We start from the raw sequence: 23,682 nt of genomic DNA on the forward strand, positions 1-23,682 counted from the left end.
TAACAGAATCTGAGTTCACTTATGCTTGTGCATTTTGTGCACCGTCAGCATCGCATGTGAGGTTAGCTTTACAAAAAAGTAAAATATTTACCACAAAGCAATTTTATTAATAAAAAAATGCATGAACAAATAATTAATTTGTCTTTGTAGGCAGTCTTGTGTGACTGCAATGTATTTAAAAGGGTGGAAAACTGTGAATTTGTCACTATTTCTCCCGTAGCACTGGAAATGTCTAATCGACTGTGGTCCTTTGTGAGACTCAACTCGAGGACATAGTGAGACATTGTTTCACCGAGCAAGAGCTCTGGGAGAGTCCTTGGCTAAAGTTTTGCGGGGACAACAGGGACGAGGGAGAGATCACTGTCCAAGAAAGGAAGCCATGGGATCGTCGGGCCGGCAGCGTTTCATGCGGAAGGCCTCGATCTCCTCCTCGGTGGGGGCCTTCACTTCCTGCAGGCTATGATAAGGCCTCTTCCTCTCGTCCAGCTGCATCATTGCTTCCACATTCTTCACGCGCTTGTCTTCTGCTTCCAGAGCCTGCGAGGACGAAATGGGTCAGCAAAGAGTGGGAAGTGACGGGCAGTACAGCACAAGCAGGCACTTTACCATCTTCAACTTCTCTTTCTTTTTCTCTTCATCCTCTGAATCACTGTCGTCACTGCTGATGTGCTGCTGCTCCTTTTTGTTCTTGTTCTTGTTCCTGTTGGACTTCTTCTTTTTCTTTTTCTTCTCCTTCATCTTTTCTTGGTGCATCTGACGGTTGCGAGCAGTGACATGAAGAAGGATAGATTAAGAATTTGGCTCTATGATATTGATTGCTGATGAAGGCAAAACTAAGTGCAGTACTTGCTTCAGACCACTAGAGGTCTCTGGTGTCAAACTAACATATGAAACAGGATCATTTTACATTTAAACATCAAAACTGAAATCAATGTTACGTTAACATCAATAGCCCAGCCCTACAATGCATTAATATCTCTTACCTCCAGCAGAGTCTTGGGCTGCTCTTCCTCTTGTAGCTCATTGACACCATCCTCAAACGGGACACACTGAGAGTTGCTCTTCAAGATTTGAAAAAAAAAAAAAAAAAGATGACGTGAGTTACAAGGTCAATGTGCACCGCAAAAAGCCTCAAAGTGCCATAAGCGCTCACAATTCCAATGCCAGCATCTCCAGTGCAATAACTTTGTTTAACCATGGAGTGGCAGCACTTGTATCCCCAGAAGCCATCCTTCCAGTAGGAGCCCCAAATACACTGAGGAGCACAACAATTTGGTCAGGACAGTCAGAAGCCATTCACAACCAGTTGAAGCACGCTCGGCCGTCCTTACGGTGTGATTGTTGATGAGTACATCTTCCTCATACTTGGAGCGAGCGACGGCTTTCTCGAGTCCTTTTAGGACGGCGCCGTGACGGGAGTACTCCACGTAGTCCTCAGTTTGAGCCAATAGGAGCTCCCGAGGGGGTGCGTCCAAGTGCTCCTGGCCTCCATACTATTGAAAACACAAATAGTTATGCGACAACACCTTCTAAAGCCATACTCTCCAAAGTTTGAAACACGTTACGCAAGATCTCCACCACTTCATTTTGCGCTTGTGGCCCTCTCGCAAATGTTCCATGGTGAAAACAAAGGATGCGCCAATCAATACCACTTTTATGGACTGAAAAAACAGTCGCGCTCGGAAAATACAGGCAGTGTACCTTCTCCAGAATGCTCTCCCTCTGTTGCTCTTTGAAGTCTTCCTTCTTGACCTTAAAGGAACGATGAAGCAGCTCCAACTTGGTGGGGTCAGCCTGCAGATGCACTTCCGAGCCCCTCTCGTAGGCCTCCCAGGCAAACACTAACAGGAAAAGGTGTTAAATACTTCAAGAGGTCGCAGATATGCGTATTATGGATCAATTTAACGCTCACTGTTGCAGCTTTTAATACAAATATAGCTCACGTTCTCCTGATTGTTAGCGGTTTCTTAGTGCCTTACTTTGTGTTTGAGCCATGGTGATGGTGTCACCACTATAGCGGGCAAAGTTGTCTCCAGCATATCCCACTCTGTAGGCAAAACCCAAACGGAATGTGAATGGAAATCGACTTGAGGCATTTCAAACACACACACACAAACATTGTGCGGCGGCCGTTTTACTTCCAGGAACTTACTCGTCGGGGTTCATGCCAGTGCTGGAATATGGGTTCTCTCTCATTGCTCGGGTCTTTGGATCGTAGTAGGCAGAGTTTGGATCCAGGTTCCTCAAGTACTGTGGGGAAACAGATATTTATATTACTGGACATATACACGCAGTACCGCACACTTTGGTCAGGCGCCTCTTACTTTAGCTGTGTCTTCCCTAATACGCAAATTCCTGACAGTGATTCGTCTCTTGGAGTCGAAATTCTGGCCGGGCATGTCGATGTCATCTGCGTATTTATCTTCATCCTCATCCTCGCTGTCATGTTCCCGTTCCTGCAGAGAAATGATACCACATCGCCAAAGTGCTTTCCATAGTTCGAGGTAAAGGACAGGGGGACAAGCCTATTCAGTGTCCAAAAAGCTCACCGATTGGTCCAGCTTCCCTGACGCCAACTCATCCTGAAGCTTGTGAGCCTTCAGTGTCCTTTTGGCCTGAGAAGTGAACATAGAGGACATCATCATATAATCATTTAGATCAACAGATTAAGTTTGTAGCCGGATGATAAAACATGCCCACCTAATGTGACTCAAAAACAGTTGCCAGGCTTGGGCTGATAACATGTTTGACAGTTTGCTGCAGTTTTAAAATGTCAAGGTTTTAATAACTGCTAAAACTGTCCGTTGCAGTTAACGAGTTTTTCTTTTCTTTCTTTGTCTTAAATTCTAATGAGGCAACGTCCCACTGCAATGTGATCGGCTGCTTGCAGAGATGATAAAGTGACCAGCCTCTTTGAATTTAATGACGAGAGCCCAGCCACTTTTTGTTTTCCTCTTCTCAGCTGCTCAGAGAGGTGCATAGTAGTAGAAGCACAACGCACACAGAGGTAGTATATTTCATTCTTTTTCATCTTTTTGCTGCCTTGATTAAGGAGCTGTTAGGCCCCAAGGACACTATTTTAAAAATAGCTCACCAATGATGGGACATTGTGATTTACTAATTTCAATGCCGCAATATGTTTTTTTTTTATGGTTCTCATACAGTCAGAATATAATACCAGTTTATGCCTACATGTAGCACACGACCGTGCTAAACTTGATTCACAGTCAATTGATAAGACTGCTTACCAGATCCACTTTGGCGTACTCCTCCACTATGCGCTGGTGTTCCTCAGGGTCGTAGCCATTCCAACGATCTCTCTTTCCGTCATAATCCAGTTTGAGTTGCACCTGCGAATGTTCATCTGGCGCAATGCTGGTGCCAGTAAACTTTGCCCCGACTTTTCTGGGTCGCTGAGAGCAAAAAAAGTAATCAATGAAAAGGTCACAGTGCAACAATTTACACTCTTCTTCTTTGACTGATGGGCTGTTCAGTCATTTTACCTCCAAACAGTCTTTCTTCTTGTGTGTCATTGCACCACAGTTCTCACAGGCACCCTTGCGGAATTTAGTAGTAACAGTGTTCTGTTGAAAACGTTGACATGAGTTAAGTCATTTCAAAGTCCTATTTGTTCAGTGGTTTATTTCTTCTCACCTCTTGCACTCCTCTCTTGTACCATTCTCCAATGGCAGAATAATTCTCTTGAATTTCTGTCTGTGGTCTCTGATGTTTAAGTGTGGGCCTTTTGGATGGGTCAATATACCACGGCACAGAGGAAATGTACTGTGGGATATGCGGGTTGATGTCCCTAGGAAAGTAGTGAAATAAGGAACAAGTGATGAAAATCTGGAGCAAAGGATAGTTGTAACACTAGACACAAAGGACAAAAGCGAGTGTGTTGTTCATCGATCGACTGCATAAACAACCAACAAAAATTGCAATTACAAGTGTGTGCTGCACAATTGAAGATTACAAACACTGCTGATAAACACATTACATGTGCAGATTTTACTTGAGTTTACGTACTTGCCCTCCTCGTCCACCTCAGCTGGAGCGTTTCCCAGCTTTCTCTGTTCCTCGAGTTCCTTCTTTTTCCTCCAGTCCTCCCGGGTCATCTTCTTGGGCTCATCCAGGTCCACAACACCCTCGACAGCGGCCTTCCCGTCGTCCTGCTCAGCCATGACTCAACCTGCAACACGGATGAGCCTTTAAAAACATTCAGAAGCGGAGCCGAGATGTCTGCACATTGCAGTCCAAATAACGCGTAAATACGTTTGTTCACAGCTGTGTCGCAGTTCAATGACGTTGCCGGAATATTTGATATCTCTTTGAAAATCAAATTGATTACCTTGGCTTTATCCAGTAATTATGTCAGAATTAGATTCGTCTTTCCAAAATCCTAACACAAATGCAGCATTAGTTTACAATGTTCGCCATTTTGCGCCGAGGAAATTACGTCATAGTTTCTTAATCTGTGGTGTCCAAATGTAGCAAAATGTGAAAGAGCGACACCTATCAGAAGCGAATTACATAAATAGGTAGTGGATCGCTGTGTGTAGAATTTTGAATGGTTCCCCATTTGCTCAAATGTGAATAGAATTAGAAACTGTCTCGATATAAAACTCATGTATGGCCTCGGTCATCAATCTATTTATTATGAATGTAAACTGAAAAAAAAATAAGTATTTAGATTTGTTTTACTTATAAAATATGCTTGTCCCAGGCTTCAGTGACTACAGTGTGTTTATTTTTGCATTTGGGTCAAAACATAACATGGAAACAATGGCGCAAGAGCATTCCAATGACCACTCTTGTTTTTTTTTTCTTTTTTTCACTAAGACATTGTCAAAGACAGTGACAACAAAATGCCCTTGTGATTACAGTTTTGTCAAATTAATATAATAAAAAAAAATCTTGTTTTTTTTTTATTTTCAAAAAAATATGTCCTTAAAAAAAGTCCGATGTAAACAATGTATAATAGAGTGCACAACTGGAGCCAAATGCACCAGACATAAACAAACAAATATCAACAGAAGTAAAAGAAACTGAGTGAACGTGCCCGTTGGGTCTTAGCACCAAAACGCATCCCATCTCTTAGTGTAGCTGTCTGGGATAACAAGGCAATATTGTACCAGGGAGAAGGGAATGTTGCAGTTGTTTACAGTAGGTGACTTTAAGGGTCACTTGCCATTCATGGTCTTCCCATCTTCCCTAGTCATCGTCCTCGACGTCTTCATCGCCAGCTTCTTCTTCAACGTAATCACCCCAACTGCCATAAAAGTTTGGCTCCTCCTCCTCCTCCTCCTCAAGGGTGCCTCCTCTGTACAGTGGTTCATCTTCCACTAACTCTATCGCTCCCATGTCATCATCTGCTTCTTCATCCTCCTCCTCCTCCTCCTCCTCTTCCTCTTCCTCGAGATCATCGTCGTCGTCATCATCATCATCGTCATCATCATCATTGTCGTCGTCCAGGTCTACCTCGATACCACACACCTCTCCTTCTTCAATTTCACCATCATCGCTCTGACCCTTGGAGGACGTCGGGCTGGAGAATGCTTTTTCTTCAAGCTCGTCTGTGAGGCAAGACCCGCTCGAGGGGATGAAGCTTGAGGTAGACGTCTTTGTGTTTATGTACAGACGAGGAGGAAGAGGGGGAGGAGGATTGAGAGTGGCCGGGCCAGCCCGACCGCCGTGCCAGGTGGCAGGGGAAGAATCTTCAGATCCCGAAGCTTCACAGGAAGCAGGTGGCACAGCAAAAGGATTCAAGGCAGCCGCGTTGGGCACGTATTCGCGGATCTCGCCTGGTTCCAGAGGGTCGGGCCCACAGGGGTCGTGGTCACTGCAAGACAGCTTGCCGTCCAGTTTGGAGATGAAGAGCATGCCATCGAGATGTGCTTTGCAGAATGAGCTGGGGCACATCTCACAAAAAGAAGCTGCCTCTATACCGCAGATGTCACACTGGTGCCACGGACACTCCCATCGCCCTGGAAATTATAGTATGGTCATTTATACTTTATTTAGTAATTGAATAGTCGAATATCTACTACATAGAACGATATTTTGGTTTGTATTGTGGGCTGAAAATTTAGGGTAAAGAATGGGCGAGTACCGATCCAGATAGCAAATTCTCATGGAGGCTGCTGATACCAGTCAGTTATACTAAAGCCCCCCCCCCTCCAAAGAAACTTGCCTTTATTTTAAGGTAAGCCAAACTATTAGACCAAAACATGTACAATAAATCTGATATTGTCTATCGTTATACGGGTTAATTAATTATTTGTGTGGAGGACGGAAAATATACACGTTAAATGCATATATTGCACAATTGTCTTTAGTGGTTTTATACTTTTTGACAATACAGGGCTATTTTTATTTCTCAAACCCTGGTTGATGTGATCAGGTTTGAATAGCAGGAATAGTTGACGACAGCCAACCCGTTTGATGGGGTAAGAAGACCCTACTTGCCTGCAGGTCTTTTGGCCAGGTTGAGGCAATCAGCGTGGTAGACCTTCGGGCAACCGGGCTTCTTGCAAGACACGATCTGGCCCCCGTCACCACAGCTGAAACATTCATCCTCCCTCTCTTTGGTCACCTCTTGCTTGGTCTTCTTCTTCATGCCCCCTCGCCTCTTCCCTTCCTTAATTTTTTCAGCTGGTGGCTGGTTCTGAACGAGATGGCAGAAAGCAATATCAGGTCATTGATCATGGACCTTGATGTGACATAGGGCTGTGGATCTTTTTCTATTGACACAAATGTTCAATTTTAGTTTATTTTGTTTGTTTTCATGAACTATAATAACCTTGGTGTAGAGACATGATGGTTTGTGGAACACGATTTTATAGTGAAGTCTTCCTTCAAGAGAGGAGTAAAGATGGCAAAAATAGTGTTGCAGTGTTAAGTTTGCAGCTGCGTGTTCCTAAATCAAGGACAAGCGTTATCAGAGAATTGGAATTTTTACCTTGGGTCGAACGCCAAGGAAGCCGCTGCAGTTGGGTGCTCCGCATTTACAGGCGGTTTTGCCATTGCCAAGACACTCGAGGTTGTAGTTAAAAGTCAGCTCCACACCTAAAAGCCATACCTTCTATCAGTACAGTATCGTGGAAACAACAACAATGCAACTCAAACCTTTTGGGATGTCTTGCAGAGCAAAAAGTCCCACGCGGGTATCGCCATTCACAGTCCATTTCTGAGTTTCGCAATTTGGCTGGCAGCTGTGATTCATGAAGCGAGCCTGGTTTCCTTTGGGTCCTGCGTCAATGATTCGGTCCTGGAATTAAAAGAACAATTGAGCAATATCACACAAGAGGGATTCATGTTTGTACACTTTGCAACTCTGTTGAAACAGATTCAATTACTGGTGCGGTTATTGTTTTTTTTTAATAAAAAGCTGATGCTTTCAAATGTCTTGTTTTGATTAAACGATAAAACTTATGAGTCTGTCTTCATGAATGAAAAAATATTGTTGAGAGAGGATTTGGACAGAGATTCGAAGTGATTACTCCATCATCCAGTCATCAATTGATTTGATAATCCATTCATTTGAACAACTCTAAACTGAGAAAATAGTCTTTTTATTTTCTTCTTCAGAACTTTACCTTGTCTAGTGTCAGCATGTAGAAGTTAAAGATGCCTTTTTCCTGAGCATATTTGATTCGGGCCCGACATTCTTCTTCATCTATCACCTCCCCCACATATTCACTCACAAAAGCTCCCTGTGAAGAGTCACAACAGCGTATTGGCGGCAAGCGTGCCCAGAACAAACATCAACTTGTGAGCTGTGGCATGACATTTAGACCCACCTTCTTAATATCAGACACGCTGCGTAAACCCCAGCCACGCGAAAGTGTCCGAAATATCTCAACAGTGGTGTACTGGCGTTTTGTGAAGGACTGGTTCTGACATCGCTCGCCTGCAGCGCAAACTTGAGGATGGCACTCATACAACAGCATACGGTTAATGCACTCGGAATCCACGCCGCACGGGTTCTCGTCCGACGCCTTGCAGTTGCAGCGCGGGATCTCCGATAGGTCAGCCGTGATGATCTGCACCTTCCCAATTGGCTTGTTGACCTAAGAAGATTTATATAACATTCAATAAAAAATCTTGAATCTTGAAGATTTCACTTTCATTTCAAGAGTTCATTTGCAATGAAGTGCTGGCGGAAAAAAAACCACGCATTGAGAAAAAGCACCTTAATATGTTTGTATGGCGGCGGTTTCTTATGAATCTTTCTGTCCTCCTGCAGCTGCCTCATTTCCTTTTCAGCCTGAAGTTCTTTGAATCGCTCTGCTGCTTCAATCAGGGCTGCAAACAAAGAAACCATTTTACAGAAAATGTCCGAGACGAATATTCGAAATGCACTGTGGCCCAGCTTACCCTTTTTGTACACGGCGTCTGCCCCCTTGCCCATTTTCTCAATGTTGTGGGTGTCACCCTCCATGTAAGGGAACACGCGGGCTTGATAGGTCCATACAAAATCCTTGGAGCCAAAAAACTGCACCGGGAACTCCCCGACCTCATGTTTCATCCTCAAGATATTATTTGGGACATCTTTGGCCAGACACACTTCAGCAGGCCACCACCTACAGAGTTAGATATACATTCATACATTCGAATCAGTTTAAGATAATTACGCTTTTACGAGTACACTGTCGGATACACATTACATAATTTGTTGCCCGACAGCTCATTCAAACTTGGTCAAGATGGAGTGAGCCGATTTTCCAAACTGATGCAGAAACACCTGTCTATATATATAACGTTTGAAAACTTGCATCCAAATACAGAACCTTACCTGAAGCGCCCCCATTTGACCCAGAGTATGTCCTTGATCCGTGGCCTCTTTCCCGCCTTGCAATCATTACAGAACCAGCTGCCTTGAGGCATCTCCATATTGAGACATTCCTGATGAAAAGCAGCAGGACAGGCTTCACAGCAAAGCAGGCTGCCTCCTGCAAAATTATAGCAAAAGCATTCAAAGCACTGAAGGACTGTTGCATTTTTTTCTTTTTTTTTTAATCACGACGGCTTTTGATGACTTTGGTCTTTTCGCTTACGTATTTGAGGAATATTAAAAGACGAACAGCATGGACATATCCCGCTGGGCAAATCTAAGTCAATCCATAAACACTAGAGGAGACTTCAAAAATGAAATTACCTTCCGAGCACACAAAGCACCAGCTAACATTGATGTGCTCATGGTTCTTGCAGCCTTTCCGAGGAGTGAAGTGGTTTGGACAGAGAAAGCCGTTGTTGGCCAGCACCACGCTGCCGGCTGCCATGCAGTTGTCATTAGCGTGATAAGCCACGGGGCAGCGCACACAGCGAGCCAAACGTCCTGCGCAGCGAGAACAAAAGCCACACTTACATGAATGGATTTTTCATCTGATTAAGGTCGGCTGGCTCCAACAACATTCATTTTATTCAACTACAAAACTCATTGCAACTATTTTTTTTAACAATTGCACATACTAATTCAAAATACTAATATTTCACGGATGTCTGTTTAAACTAAATTATTATACTTGCACACAATAGTCACATTTTATTATTGCAAGTTATAGTCCCTCACAAAACCTCCCATGGAAAGTTTGCAACCGATTAATGAAATTGTCTAGTCGACACAATATATGAAGCGTCTTACCTTTGGAGCTGCAAGCATTGAGAGGATCGGCGATGTGGCACGACAGACAAACGTGTAAGGGGCAGCGGAAGCTTTTGTTATGTCGCTGCGTGGCCGAGAAGGCCATGATGCAATCGGTGTGATAGAACTTTCCACACAGTGGGATTATGCATCGCTTCACGCCATTGCCAGACTTCTTACACACAAAGCACGTATGAATGCCTGAAATAGCAGCAAAGGAACAATTTGAATTTAGTTCATTGATGGCAACACAAGGCATCGTAGACGGCAGTGTCACTCACCGGAGGTGCATTGCTGGCAATGAAATTTTCCTTTGGGTGGCGCGGACAAACCAATACACTGAGGGTGAAAGGCTCCATAACAATGGCCGTCACAAACCAGGACATCTCCTGTTCTCTCACAAATCTACACCCAAACATCATAAAACGACAATTCTGTTTCTGAAGCCTAACACATTGTGAGGTGGACGGACGGGGGTTCTTTGTTAACACAGTTTTCCATCTTACCTGGCAGATGTTCTCCTTAAAGGAAGTAGCACCTATTTTCACTTTAACATCCATTTGGGAAGATGGGCTGTCCAACAAATTGGCATCAAGCACCTGCAAAAATCAAGAAAGAACATTCGTCTTTGCTACATAACTCTCTAACTGAAAATGAGGAAAGGCCATATGTGATCACCTCAGATTTGGGAGTGTCAGAATCTGTGTTTTGTTTCTCTTCCATGCTGCAGGGCATCAACATGGCCTTTTGCTCAGGGGACTTGGTCGGAGTGACAAACTTGACATCCTCAGCCTCAAAGGGGGGAGTGGTAGCAACAGGGATGGAAGATGTGCTGGGATTAGATTTCTCTTTCTTTACTGGTGTGAGCTGGAAATAATTTTTAAAAGATTAATTTATCATCACAACAATTTTGGTAGTTGTTGAGCCGAACACTGACCATATGTTCCTTATGTTTGAGCTTCTGAGGTATCACAGTTTGCTTAACCAACACTTTTACTTCAGGGATAAGGTTTGGAGGATATTTTGGCTCCTGTGTGAAAATAGAGCAATATTTAAAAAGGATCGCACAATCAGAACAGAAATTCAAAGAATGGTCCTGGCCATAAAAAAAGTAATATATTCAATATTATCCTCTGTGTATGACATGACTTGTTCAAGAGTTAGTTAAGCTTGTCGGCTTCTGTTGATTTAATGACTAGATTTTATGTTGTACTGGTTGTTCCCAAGTCTGAACTCTGTCATTTACGTGTGGCCTCAAAATACAGTAAACTCCCTGTAAGAGACCCAATGCCAGCCACGTGAAAACAAATGTACACATACAAAATACATACAGCACTTGGGATTGAATGTCTGGATTCTTAAAAGACATAAAAATACATCTCTGGGAATGAAAGAGTTAAAAGTGATCAATCTTGACAGCAGAATTCTGTGACAAAAAAAATGTCCAGTCCAGTCGTGGCTTAGTAGTAGCTACTTACCTCTTTCTTTGGAAGGGCTGAAAATTCATCACTGTTACAATCCAAAACCTTATGTGACAGCTTCCGAGGCCTTTTTCTTTCCGCTGTGGAATCTGTAACCAGAAGCAAAATGATCATCATCATGTAATATCCAGGAAGGACACATGGGATTGTTCAGACATTAAAATACCAGATTTTAGAGGGAGATCATCATCATCTTCTGTGACCATGCCTTGAGGGGGCTGAGTTGGTGTTGGGGAGGTGGGGGGCTGTTCACGGGGAAAGAGACCCTGAGAGTGACCATGTGCCTCTGAAACCAGAGACGTAAGGGGCGCTACGGAGACCGACGGTGAGCCAAGTGTTTCCGATGGTATGCTGAGATCCAGGACCGGCGACACAGTTTCACTGGTATCACTAAGAGTCTGAGAGGTACACATAGCATCAAGATCAAGATGCTCTCTGATATTTATCTACCTCAAGCAACACAGAGAAAACAAGATCAAATCCTTGGAAATGCGACCATTGCAAGCTTTTTGTGTGATTTATGGAAGTGATTGTCAAGTTAAATCCACTACAAAGAATGTCGCAGAAGAGAGACTTTAGAAGTAGAAGCAGTGACAAAATGCACATGCACACACAATACACCCACTACAATTTGTCTTTACGGGCTCCATAAAATGACGTGGTGGGCCTTATCTGGCCCCCGGGCCTTGAGTTTGACACCAGTGCTTTAGACTGTAGAGCTGGAATATTCTAAGCAGAGCAGCAACTGCTGTTTTACGGTTTAGAATCAGTTTCTCTCTTTTTCAGGCAGATTTAGAAATCAATCCATTGATAGTTATAGAAAATACCTTCAGAATAAGAATGAATGCACCTGAGGAAGGTGAGTAAATTGATTGTGATGTACTGTATGCAAGTGCAACGAGCATATTACCGTATCGGCTGAGTCTAAGATGTGTTTCGTGTATTTCCTTTTTGGGGCGAATATTTTTTCATATTCCTCTATAGACTCCAGGAGTCGTTTAGTTGGTTTCCGGAGACGTTTGTTTTCTGAATGACCTGCGTGAACACACAAAAAGCCTCTTGGAGTTATTTTGAACAAACCAAGCAGTACCGACCGACGGGGCTCGTCTTACGGGCTGCACTGCTTTCCTCGGAGAACGAGTTATTGTCTGACAAGCTGTCATCTGGAGATGCTCTCATTGGGTAAGAGCCGTTGGTCTCGCTCTCCTCGACCATTTGCCAGCGCTTTTTTGGGGCAATGGGAGATTCAGAACGCTTGTCGAGGTAGTTGGCAGCAGGTTCATAGGGAATAGGATGATCAGATTGGGCTAAATCGCCGTGGCCAGTGACAAATTCCCTGCCGAAAGCCAAATCGGCCATGTTGGAGGAAAGGCCAGGTAAGGAAGGTTTCAGTTTGGCTGGAAGTCGCTGTTTTCGCCGTTGTTTGTCGGAGTGCTCAATCAAACAGTGGTCGGTGTCTGCTGACATGATAGCTTTAGTCCTCCACTTGGTTTTCACTCTTGAGAACGTTCTCGATGGTTCAACCTCTGTTTGAATTTCTTGAGACCCCCTCAATGGATCACCAAAGGAAGGAGAAGGAATGACTAAGGGCTCCTCCTTGATCAGCACGGGTGACGGTGGGATAAGCAGAGGCTTCCCCTCCTTGGCTCTCGTGTCATGAATGTCTTTGAGGAGCATGAGGAAGGTACTGAATTTATAATTAGAATCAGGCCGAAACGTGGCCACCTGGGAGTCGCTATTCTCGCCAACAAGGGACTTAAACGTGACTTCCTTCACATCCAGGAAAGCATCCATGGGACACAGTGATGAAGAGGGGCAGTGGGAGGAAGATGATGAGCTAACAGGACTAACATTCTCCGTCTTGATTTGAACAGGATCCGCAAAGGAATCCCTTTGGTCCACACGAGGAGAATTTATGAAGGTGCCAACACTGTTTGTTTTCTTGGGAGGCTTCTTCGCACGCTTCTTCGGAGTGCTGTGATCTACACAGGATGACGCATCGGTGATTGATTCCCAACAAGGAGACGTTTCAGTTTTTAAAGGAACATTGTCACTTGATTCATCCGGACGATAATCATCAGAGTGGGCTGAGATTTGGCTTGCGGCCATCGGACTGTGAGATCTTTCCTCATCGTCCCTTAATCTCTGATTGGTACAGTCCAAAAAGTCCAAAAAGGTGCTGGCAGAATGATGTGAATCAGCAGAATGCTGGACTGCTTCAGTGAGAACTGTTTTTTCTTGTGTGAAGGGCTTTTCTAGTTCACGTACTGGAGACATTGTTAACTGTTCGGAACAATGTAATATAGGAAGTGTTTGCAGATCCACATATAGTGAGTCTTCTGGTTCTTTTTTCAGTGCCTGGCTCGCTGCACGAAGGTCTGGTGTGTCAGTGGTGACCGATGATCCTGCCGAACCACCGATAATGTGCCCAAATATGTCTGACAGACATTTCTTTTTCTTTTTGTAAGTTTTGCTGTGATTGGACAGAGATCCTGCTGGGTTTTTGATTACGTGTTGCTCGATCCTACCGGTAACAGTATCGGGCGATGCGAGTTGACGAGCATCTTCGTAAAAAGAGGGGGTCTCCTGATTGGGGACGTGTTGTACGGACTCCTCTCCGTTGAGAGACACTGCGGGCAAACACTTGGCGTTCTGTTGTCGCACGGAGAGCATATGTTCAGCTTCCCTTACACTGACCGCCCAGGCAGATTGCAAACTTTTGGGTACCTGCAGAAAAAAGAAGCAACATTTGATAGCGACTCACGATGAAAATTGCCACCAAAAAAAAAGAAAAACAGGAAAGGGAAAGAGAGGCCACAAGATTTGTTTTCTTTTTCCCAAATATGCAGTTTGGTTATATTGAATTCCCATATTTGTTGTTACACATTCATCCAAGTCATGTGTGTAATTTACCGTGTACTTGTAATCTTTCTCCTTCTGCTTCCCTCTCGGTCTGAGCATGGGCAGGTCATCAAACTGATAGCCGCCTTTGAAAGGAAAAATGGCGTTCCCCGGGACCCAGGCGCACTCGACCATCTCGCCAATCGTCTTCAGGAAGTACAAGCGACAGGGGCGCGGACTGGGCACTTGAACATAACAAATCAAACGACGATCACATTAAAGATTACCTTCAGGTCAATTGCGGTCGGCTAGTGTGACGGAAAGCTTACGTTTCATCTTGGTGTGGAGGCCCAACTGAGGGTCGCAGAGAACTCGGCAGGGCCACCAGGGCCGCCTGTTGAACTTTGCCCACACCAACTCGCCTTCTACATGTTGCACTGATGGAGGAGGCCTTGTTTTTGGACTCTTGGACTGAGAGAGAGAGAGAATAAAACCTTTTCAAATATAATTATCTAACATGTCGATTGTCCGGAACACGTTTAAAGGGAAATCTCATACTTTGTCTTTTAGGTTTGCAATATATCTTTTGTAAATCCAGTTTGAGAACTTTTCGTACACATGGCTGAAAGCTCTTTTTAGTCTTTAGGCTTCCATATTCATACAAGCTTATTTCTATCTAGATCACTATAGTCTGTTTTTAGAAAGAGTTTGCATGCTGCTATTGCTTTGGATTGATGTTGCTAATTCATCACAAAGGTGCAGAGTTGAACAAGCTTATGTAGTGGATAAGCTTGTGCATGAGGAGTAGAGTTAACTGCCCCCGCAAACAGTGAAGACGTTAGCAAAAATAGACCACGTAAGTTGGGAGGCCTGATTAAATTAGAGGGGTCAGAGGCCAAGAACCACTGAGAGGCCTGCACTGATGCCAAAACGGACAGCGGCACAATTGGCACAGAGTACCATTGTCTGAGTTGCCTGGACTTAGTCTTAGTTTTTCCAGCTAAGACAGTTTCCTCAAACTAATGAGATCCAAAATTAGATGTATCCATGAGGTGATCAAAATATGTTCAATAATATGATGGAGTGCAGTTCCACACCACTGTAAATTAAAGCGACTATGTTACTTCTATGCCTGAAAACTAAACAGTCAGTATTAGTTATGATTCTGTGTTGAGGTTTAAACGGGATGGGCCCCATTAGCTTGGGATAAAAATGCAGTTAAAACTTTTTCCATCCACACATTTCCTGCTCAGGCTCAGAGAGAATATTGACAAATTATCTGTCAATCACAGAACTGACAAAAAGGCAAACAACCAGACAACTGTCATAATTCGAGACCCACAATGCCACCTACCAATATATTTTTGAAATACTTGGAATTTGTATAAGACGACAACCCCAATGTACTGCTCAGTTTCAATTTAAAACTGATTCTTTTTTTTGGCAGCCTGTACATTTCAAGTGACACATATGGCTGCTTACACTGACAGGACAAATAAAATGACCTGCATGCATAGAAGGCCAAATTGCATTGACCACAAATATTAAGTTTAAAAAAAAAAAAAAAAAGTTTAGTTGACCAGGGTTGACTCCTGCCCTCAAAGTTTTAAATATGGCTAACCTCCATATTACTCCACTGTCTGCAATCACTTTACTATGTAAACATTTGATACACACCTAATGTGGTATTGACAACCTCTACTTCTCTACTGAATCAAACTCCTTTTTGCTTATCACGTGTGTTAATTGAGCCGTACTGACTTAGAGACAGAGTGCCTGAAAAATATCTGGAGTTGTACAATCCAAAAACACTGAGACAAAGCTGTGGTTTTCCTGATGTGCCAAACAAAGAATCTGCAGTGTTTGCAACTCACATCAGAGTTGCCGCCGGATGGTGAAATTAGCCTAGGCTCAGTAGCGGCAAGTTCCCCATCACTTTCCAGTTCCTCGTCCACGCTCCACCCGTCCCTCATGGTGATGTCTGGCAGTGCGCTGGGGCTCAGCATGGGGTTGAGTTCCGAGATAGTTTTAGACATCAGGTTAAAAACAGTAGGTTTGTATGTCCTCTGGTCTGAGCCTGAAATGTTTGAGGCTGGAGAGCCGGTAACAGCGTGCTCCCAAGTCTGGTGATAAGGGTTGAAGGCCTCGTTCCGTTTGTACACAACGTGATCGTGGTGTTTCTGCTTTGTGTCACTGCTGTCAAACAATGAAGTGCCAAAATGCAGGTAGCCGTTTGAGATGGGAGAACAACAGTCTTGGCTGTCCGGACTGTGATGAGGGAAGCCATTCCTGTTGAAGGCTGGCAGAGATTCAAATGATGTGTTGCACGGCGAGGGAGGCAAAAGGACAGACGGTGGCTCAAACTCCTCATCGTTCCCGACTGGGCTTGAAGGGTGCAGGCGGTTCCTCGCATGGAGGTCAACCTTCTTGACCACAGCGCTGAAGTCATGCAGCGGGCCGTAACAGTTGGACGCTGACGGCTGCTCCGACCCGCGCTTCCCCATGCCGCACTGACTTCGATAGGAGGCGTCCAAGAAGCCATTGCAGGGCCTCGGCTCCGGCTGGCTGCTGGAGCCAAACGCTGAGCGGAAAGCCGATCTGTATGACTGACTCATGTTGTCATGGCTCGCCCCTGTCAAGGAAAGGAAAGATGCTGAGCAACAGTAAAAGCAGTAAGAGTAAAATCACCTGAATTATTATGCTAGAAAAATATCAACAATGGCATTAATTATGGTTTTGGCTGCATCCGAAGAACCTGGTAAAAGCTGTTTCCTTTCAATTGTATCCCCCTCGCCAATAGTAGTGGTATATTTGATCTATGATATGTGATTTGACCTTAATTGCACTGTATATGTGTAATTTTAGAGCCTAAGCATGTGTGTAGCATGCGAAGCAAAATCAGTCCTGATACATGACTTAATAAGTTACCATTTTGGGGTTTATTTTTGAGAAATGTGCATAATGTAATACAAAATCACACCAAGTATCGTATTGGATCATGTATGGATCATCAGGGACTTGGGGGTGCTGATACTTAATTTTTAAATATCAAAAGTCATAGTGGTTTCTGTACACAGTATTGGTAAGTAATCAAAGAGTGAGCACTCATACAGGTATCGCCTGAAACAGTAGTATCAAATATCCTTACCCAAAAGCATTCATGTGAGGTTAATTCAAATTGTACACAAGTATAAATATTGAGCTATTTGTGCCGTGCGATTGGTTGGCGACCAGTTTAGGGGTGTACCCCGCCGCCTGTCCAAAATCATCTAGTATAGGTTCCACTCACACATGTGCCACCCTAATAAGGAAGAGCAGTATGGGGGAAAAGTACTGAAATTAATAGTTAAATAATAATTCATGTGTTTACCCATAGCTGCCAGAGGACTTGTTATTGAATTGGAAAGTATGATTTTGAGAAAACTTGTCATTGCATGGCTTCTACACAGGAGGTGGGTCATAACAAAACCTAACTTGAGCGTGACAAATTTCATTCATAAAAATCCAGCACAACAAAGCTACTTGGACTGACTGCTGGGGGCCATTGCTATGGCGGAGGAGTCAATGGAGGAGGCTGTGCAGGAAGAGGAGGTGGTGACACTGAACCAGCACACAAACACATACACAGGAACAGACAAGGCAAGCTACAAACAACCTAGAAAAATCAAGCACGCGTGGAAGGCGAGAAAAACTCACCATGTGCTGGTCGGTCACTGTGAAACCAACAGCGGACGCGTGATTATGAGGCAAAAAGCAAGTGTTAATGCGCAGATGTGCACAATCCCAGCAGCGGCTCCTCGAGTAGGCCGAGGCAAGGCGCTCATTCTCTGCGCCGGCCCTCTTCGCGAACTGCCACTGGAGAAACACAAAGTAGCACTTCTGAGAAACACAAAGCGAGCTCCATAACGACCGGCTCGTCTCAGCGAGTCAACGGCGGTCCCCCCTCTGGCACTCCTGCTAGCTTATTGACTACATGATCGCGCCTGGTTGGCCTCCGGTTTGTGTTAAAACAAGCCCAGAGAGCGAGCGAGTGTGTTGGTGAGCTGCAGCCAATCGGCACCGCCACCCAACCCCCCAGTCAGTCAGTCAGTCAGTCTGCCTGCCTGCTTGCAGCACAGGCCGTGACACCCAATTCTCCCGAAGCGCGCACGCCCGCATACGGTTGCCTCGCGCACGCGCAACAAGGTTCACTATTCAGACAAAATCCGCACGAGTCAATAAATTCTCGAATGGCCATTTAACTCAACGCGTGTTCGCACAGCGGAGGGCCCCGTGCGAGTGGAATACAGTACAATAGTGCAAACAGCGGCGGCCATGTTGCTTGCTTTGCCCATCGGCAAAAGGAGCGAGGCCGCTTGGGCAAAAAAAATAAGCGACAACGAAACGACAGTAAACACTCACAAATTAAAAATGTTTAGACCGATTAAGATGTTCGCCTTTCAGTTTGTCTTCACGCAGCGGCCGGTGGACGACGCTTCCAACTTTGAAGTACAAAAGGCTGCGGGCCACAGGATGAGACAAAAGACAGCCTCGGCCGCTGTTCACGGAGTGTTGGCAGCAAATGTACTTACCTCGTCTTACAATTGAGGTTTTACACCCCAAAGCGGGCAATTTTAGTCAAGTTTTAGTTGAAATGTCATCTGGGAACACAAGAACTTGTTCACTCTCCTCGCTGCAGCACCGTTTAAAAACACGCAGTGTCACCCTTTATTAAATTCCTTTTCACCTCAAGACAAGCGAAGCGTGCTACTACAATTGTTACACCAATTAATTTAACATAACGTTAACATATTCGTCATTTTACAGGTTAATCGTTCTATTTAGAGACGGGGGGCCTCTGGCGTACGCAGACGGAATCACACCTTCCATTTAACAATAAGCTATGAGCAAAAAACATTTTATTTGGATTTTTTTCCCCAACAAACTGGAACAACATGCTGTGGATTTGTAAGTAATATGGTTACAAGACATAGTGAAAAGTACGTGGGGGCGTTTAACACCGTCAGTCAGACAAACATGGTAACAATGGCGTTCCCAACACAATGTATTAAAAATTTGTATCAGAAATTTCCAACCTGTGTGACAAGTGAGGCATGCCACCCTCCAACTTGACTTACTTGGTCCCAAGATTATTTACTACAAACGATGTCACTATCTATGCCACCGACATATAATGACAGCTAAAGCATTTAAATGCTCTTTGACAAGATAGCAGTAGTTTAATAAAAAAAACAATGAACCATTGTGCCATTTTTGTTTGGTGGTTTTCAGGGATTTTTTTTCCCCTCCATGTAAAACTTTGGCTAAACAAAGGTTGGGAATACTGGTTTATGATACTGTACATATATCATAAACAACACTATTTAACACTTGAACCGGCTGTCCCAAAAATCTGGAATTGACCAGAAAACAAGCAAGAGTATTTCAAGAAGTGGATAACACATTTACAGAAGTTCAGATGGTGGTGTTGTGATTGGCTGTTTATCACAAAATACTTATCTAGAAAATTGTACAAGATACTGGTCCTATGTGTTCAAGGAGGGATCACATTATGACAAAAGACTCAATTTCTTACCACCAAAATGATAACATGCAAACTTCCCTGCCAAGTGCATCTTGGTAAAAGGGAATTTGTTGATGTAGCTAAGACTGTACACTGAAATAGAGTCAGGAAGTTGAGTGCTTGGCTGTCATGGTTTTTTTTTTTCTTCTGCGCTCTGATGTTATGAACCGGTTTCATCGGCTTTCACGAGAGGCTCGCACAAGTTTCTCTTCTCCATCATGGCATAGGCAAGCAATGGAAGATCACAGCTGGTGAAGTCCAGTTTGCTCGGACTAAATTCGAGTTTCTTGGGAGCATCACCGCCACTTTGCTGTTCCTTGAGCCTCGCCGGACTCTTGACACTACCGGGGGGCCTGCCAGGGCTCACCTTATAGCCGGCTGCTTTGGTGGTACCGAGGGGCCTCCCAGGACTGGTTTTAAAACCAGCAGCTCTTGTGGTCCCACGTGGACGTCCAGTACTTGTGCGGTAACCAGCTAACTTGGTGGTCCCCAGTGGTCGGCCTCTCCTCCCAGACTTCACTTTGCCTGTATTTTTTTTGGTGCCGTCAGGCCCTGCAACCCCTCCACTATTGATAGTTGTTAGTGGCAGAGGCTGAAAAGTATTCTGGGTCTCCTGCGTCGTACCCGCCATCACCTTGTGCATGTTCTGTGGCAAAGGAGCCAGGCCTGTGAATGATAGGTGCAAGCCAGAGTTTGTGGGGGAGCATGGGTAGAACTTGTGAGATTGGAGGCTGCATAAGTCAAAACGGCTTGCCGGATGGCAGTCTTCTGCAGGTCCACTCATACAGAAGTCACTGCTGCTGCTGCTACAGGTCACTTGATGCATCATTTTCTGTTGGGGGGGGGGGGGGGGGGGCACACCAAAATAACACTAACTCATGTTAATCACGCAATCATATAAATAAGATAAATTTGATCGCTGCGCACATTTAATCTCGACAAGACAAGGAAGCGTAGCATGCAAGTAGCGAAGTTTAAAAAAATGCTAACCTAGATTGGAGGGCCTCACTTACCTCAGTCTTGGGATGACATACGACCAAATGTTAATATTGTGTCGTTAACAATGGTCATGTCTGTCAAGTACGCCTTGATGTGCGAAAATAAAAGGAAGTAGTGGTTTCATCTTTTTATTAATCCTTCAGACAGTAGGCGAGATGAGACAGGAAGCCATTTTTTCCTGAAAAAAAATATGTAGCAAGATGGAATCACTGCGCATGCGCGGGTTTAACGATGTCGTACTTCCGGGAAAAACGTCATGTTTTGGAGAATGAAACGTTGACATGGACAAGTAGAATGCTCATCCAAGCAGTAATATTTTTGTTTCTTTTAAATTACACAACGCTAACATTTTGGAGTCATTATAATTCATGTCGCGCTTAAATGTGTTCGCCGTGCTGAAAACTGAACAAGACAAAGAAAACGTGGTCATGTACGGTAGTGGCCTTCAGTAAGATTGAGTCATTTTTTCTTCCCAACACAACCACGATCAAATACGACATTAAATAATTGTGTTGATACACCAACAATGCCTATGTCTAGTAATGTCTGAATTAGTACTAGTTCTACTGGATCTCATATGATTTGCGTTTCTGCAAGATGTCACCAGTCAGTGGACTAAGAATTGAAACATATCCACACACACAGAAGTATATTATTGGGAGGTTTATTGACATCCAAATGAATTTCAGGACAGACACTGATTTCTGGCGCAACTGCAATGCCAAACAGGTAACAATTTACATGTATCAGCACTTGTTCACTTGATGGTCATTTCTAAAACAGATGCAAGATGAAGTCCACGGGACTTAGGAGTCTCTCATGATCTTGGTCAGTTTCTGAATCTTTGTCTTTGTGGACATGTCCACGTACTTGTCCCCGATACTGACGATCATGCCACCCAAGATTGAAGGATCGGACTGGAAAGAGGAGAACATTTTAAGTCACATTTTGTTATTCTCACTGCACAATCCTAGTGGTACAGTTAGATTATACTGCACACAGTTACAATAAATGGGGAGTTAAAAGGTTTTAATGGAAATAAATAATAATAAAATAAGGTAGATAACATTCTCATGTATCCGTAATAAATAGAGATTCAATAGACCCTATTCTCAGTTCAGAATTTGCAAATTCACACATTCCTTGGTTATTCGTAGGAAAAAGCACCTATTAATGTATAAGCTATTGGAACCAGAATTTCCCTAAAGAGTAATCTCAAGGGATGACTAAAATTGGGTCTAAGTCTAAAACAATAATCAAAGTAGTCTGCTCAATGAAACGTTATCAAACTGTTATGTAGTTAGCAAGAATGCATTATAATATGGCGACACCCATGTCTGCTTTGGCCCTGGTAGCTTATGATACAGTACCATTGATCACAAAACAGGATGGAAGGAAAATTAATTGTTGATTAAAATTGTACCTTGGTTTCCAGCTTGATCGTTTCACCCTTCTGAAGAAATCCATTAAGTGCGGTTTTCAGCTCAGTGAGATTGGCTGGATCCAAAGGCTGAAATGATTATATATTGATGAGGTGTGTGTATGTTTAGCTACAATAAATACTTGTTGACAACATGATAGGCAGAAGCATTTGTGCGACCTACCTGAGCAGTAGTTACTGAGCAGATCACCTCTCCGCGATGTGCACTCATCATTTTGCCAAAAGCAGCGATGACATCACCGGTTAGAGTCAGACGACCATTGTCAGACAGAACATCTGCAGAAACAAGTATATTATAGCCAAAGCTATAGAGACAATGCAGACAACATTAAAAAAAAAAGTGGCAACTCACTGATGAGGTTTGTTGTGATAGGAGAGACTTTTGCCTTTGCAAGGGCATCATGGAAGGTCTTCTGCTTGAGGCTGCGCTTCACGTGAGGGTTCATGACAATACTTGAAATTTTGGGGTCCTTGATGAGGGCCTGTGGGGAAAAGCAGCCTTTAAGCAGATCAATCTTTCAAATATGCTTGGATTCATAAAACCCTCTTTACTTACGTTCACTTTGCTCAGCTCCTGCTCCACTTGGTCCAGTTTTTTCTGCTTGCTGGCAGCAGAAAACAGAGCAGTGGCATAGCGACCTTCCACTCCATAAACCTGGATGGGTGGCTTAAGGGGGAATTCAAAATGAGATTCAAAACAAAACACAAAGTTCTTTCATATGAGCGTTCGGCCACGCAGCATGTTCTGTCATTAATATTTACCTTCACCAGTTTGGATACAGGCCTAATGGCTGATGTGCTAAACTGGCGAGCCTGCACGAACACAAGTAGCAAAATTCTAACATCAACGATGCCACGAACATGGGTGTATACACATTACCGCACATACTGTCTATTGCAGCTAACGCGTAGGCTAGCACTTTAGCAGTCATTCAAGTGCAAAGCGTCGTGTAAATTATTTGACATTTAAAATCAACAGTACGACTTCGCCAAGTTTATAGTGCGTAGAATAACTTGTAAATACACGAATACCGAGTTTGAGCTAGTGTAAAATCAATCAATTGTGTAAAATCATTGAACGTCTTACCTGCTGTCCTAAAACGAGTGCTGCCATTTTCTCCTCCAGCTGTCCGGACTGGAAGCAAGGACTGCGCATGTGCAATCAAGACGTCGTGTTTATTCATGGGGGTTGTAGTCCTTTAAATCGAGTGTGGCCATTAATACAAATAAACACAATTACCATTCCTCATTTTACCGCATTTAATTATAAATCATTTATCTTGTTAATGTTAAGTAGAAGATTGTTTGCCTTTTTCGAGCTAGGACATGCTTCAGGTAGTCGGAGGCCACCACTCTTCGAAATGGAACGAAAGTGAACGCTGTGTCGTGTGTGCGTTTGTTTATATTAGATAAGTGGAGTTTACAGTTATTTAAAAACCTCAAATTTTGTGTTGTTGTAGTTGGTTTGTGCATTGCTTATAGTATAAAGGTCGAGTGTTTTAACGATACTGAAGTGAGCATGCCAGTACAAGTAGAGTGTGGAAGTATCCTGCACCTCGTCAAAATGAATTGTCTCAGTAGGATTGCATTATGGTAACATAAATGTAACGTATAAACCGAATCCATGCCCCTGTGGCTCAACATTAAAATAGTCCAAAGACTGAGGGTTTAAGCAAGCTTCTTTCATAAATGTGTGGATCAAACTGCATGACAA

General features: G+C 43.7%; 4 protein-coding genes across 5 annotated transcripts; all 4 read right to left on the reverse strand.

The window, feature by feature from the left end:
* Nucleotides 1-86: 86 nt before the first annotated feature.
* slu7 (SLU7 homolog, splicing factor) lies at nt 87-4,486 on the reverse strand. The gene is made up of 15 exons (XM_088388671.1): nt 4,349-4,486; nt 4,027-4,189; nt 3,655-3,808; nt 3,504-3,584; nt 3,249-3,413; nt 2,550-2,615; nt 2,325-2,456; nt 2,153-2,250; nt 1,980-2,047; nt 1,702-1,841; nt 1,332-1,493; nt 1,154-1,255; nt 984-1,061; nt 607-753; nt 87-537 (listed from the first exon to the last, which is right to left on the reverse strand). Exons 2-15 carry the CDS (start codon nt 4,179-4,181, stop codon nt 358-360), a joined length of 1,728 nt encoding a protein of 575 aa, XP_088244797.1. The 5' UTR covers nt 4,182-4,189; nt 4,349-4,486; the 3' UTR covers nt 87-357.
* Nucleotides 4,487-4,725: 239 nt separating this feature from the next.
* LOC148404007 (histone-lysine N-methyltransferase, H3 lysine-36 specific-like) lies at nt 4,726-18,701 on the reverse strand. 2 transcript variants are annotated; one of them, XM_088401450.1, is made up of 24 exons: nt 18,537-18,701; nt 17,662-17,820; nt 15,840-16,597; nt 14,295-14,436; nt 14,038-14,210; nt 12,237-13,851; nt 12,035-12,159; nt 11,291-11,522; nt 11,122-11,213; nt 10,581-10,673; nt 10,322-10,510; nt 10,150-10,242; nt 9,925-10,048; nt 9,644-9,844; nt 9,158-9,337; nt 8,795-8,951; nt 8,377-8,582; nt 8,192-8,304; nt 7,800-8,069; nt 7,596-7,712; nt 7,126-7,267; nt 6,959-7,065; nt 6,466-6,664; nt 4,726-5,984 (listed from the first exon to the last, which is right to left on the reverse strand). In XM_088401450.1, exons 3-24 carry the CDS (start codon nt 16,578-16,580, stop codon nt 5,212-5,214), a joined length of 6,084 nt encoding a protein of 2,027 aa, XP_088257576.1. In that variant the 5' UTR covers nt 16,581-16,597; nt 17,662-17,820; nt 18,537-18,701; the 3' UTR covers nt 4,726-5,211. The 2 variants fall into 2 exon arrangements, with proteins under 2 accessions (XP_088257576.1, XP_088212450.1); XM_088356324.1 differs by lacking the exon at nt 18,537-18,701 and adding an exon at nt 18,367-18,508.
* A 145-nt stretch (nt 18,702-18,846) lies between these two features.
* Nucleotides 18,847-20,739, reverse strand: LOC148404008 (uncharacterized). The gene is made up of 2 exons (XM_088356805.1): nt 20,542-20,739; nt 18,847-20,360 (listed from the first exon to the last, which is right to left on the reverse strand). The coding sequence occupies exon 2, from the start codon at nt 20,355-20,357 to the stop codon at nt 19,689-19,691; it is 669 nt and encodes a 222-aa protein (XP_088212931.1). The 5' UTR covers nt 20,358-20,360; nt 20,542-20,739; the 3' UTR covers nt 18,847-19,688.
* Nucleotides 20,740-21,175: 436 nt separating this feature from the next.
* On the reverse strand, nt 21,176-23,163 carry atp5po (ATP synthase peripheral stalk subunit OSCP). Its single transcript, XM_088356690.1, has 7 exons — nt 23,056-23,163; nt 22,731-22,781; nt 22,525-22,635; nt 22,321-22,450; nt 22,132-22,244; nt 21,951-22,037; nt 21,176-21,444 (listed from the first exon to the last, which is right to left on the reverse strand). The coding sequence occupies exons 1-7, from the start codon at nt 23,122-23,124 to the stop codon at nt 21,334-21,336; spliced, it is 672 nt and encodes a 223-aa protein (XP_088212816.1). The 5' UTR covers nt 23,125-23,163; the 3' UTR covers nt 21,176-21,333.
* Between the last annotated feature and the right edge of the window lie 519 nt (nt 23,164-23,682).

This window comes from Syngnathus floridae, chromosome 1 (assembly GCF_059516105.1).
Source record: "Syngnathus floridae isolate MCC-2025c chromosome 1, RoL_Sflo_1.0, whole genome shotgun sequence".
Lineage (NCBI taxonomy): Eukaryota > Metazoa > Chordata > Actinopteri > Syngnathiformes > Syngnathidae > Syngnathus > Syngnathus floridae.

Excerpts from the sequence above, each read along its gene's own strand:
- slu7 (XM_088388671.1), bottom strand. The coding sequence starts at position 4,181 with ATGGCTGAGCAGGACGACGGGAAGGCCGCTGTCGAGGGTGTTGTGGAC. Across the intron at positions 2,457-2,549 it reads CAGGGAAGCTGGACCAATCG|GAACGGGAACATGACAGCGA; the intron begins GTGAGCTTTTTG and ends ATTTCTCTGCAG. Across the intron at positions 1,062-1,153 it reads GAGATGCTGGCATTGGAATT|AGCAACTCTCAGTGTGTCCC; the intron begins GTGAGCGCTTAT and ends CAAATCTTGAAG.
- LOC148404007 (XM_088401450.1), bottom strand. The coding sequence starts at position 16,580 with ATGAGTCAGTCATACAGATCGGCTTTCCGCTCAGCGTTTGGCTCCAGC. Across the intron at positions 13,852-14,037 it reads AGAAAGATTACAAGTACACG|GTACCCAAAAGTTTGCAATC; the intron begins GTAAATTACACA and ends TTTTTTCTGCAG. Across the intron at positions 5,985-6,465 it reads CCTGGCCAAAAGACCTGCAG|GGCGATGGGAGTGTCCGTGG; the intron begins GCAAGTAGGGTC and ends TATAATTTCCAG.
- LOC148404008 (XM_088356805.1), bottom strand. The coding sequence starts at position 20,357 with ATGATGCATCAAGTGACCTGTAGCAGCAGCAGCAGTGACTTCTGTATG.
- atp5po (XM_088356690.1), bottom strand. The coding sequence starts at position 23,124 with ATGCGCAGTCCTTGCTTCCAGTCCGGACAGCTGGAGGAGAAAATGGCA. Across the intron at positions 22,245-22,320 it reads TATCACAACAAACCTCATCA|ATGTTCTGTCTGACAATGGT; the intron begins GTGAGTTGCCAC and ends TTGTTTCTGCAG. Across the intron at positions 22,038-22,131 it reads GCTCAGTAACTACTGCTCAG|CCTTTGGATCCAGCCAATCT; the intron begins GTAGGTCGCACA and ends TAATCATTTCAG.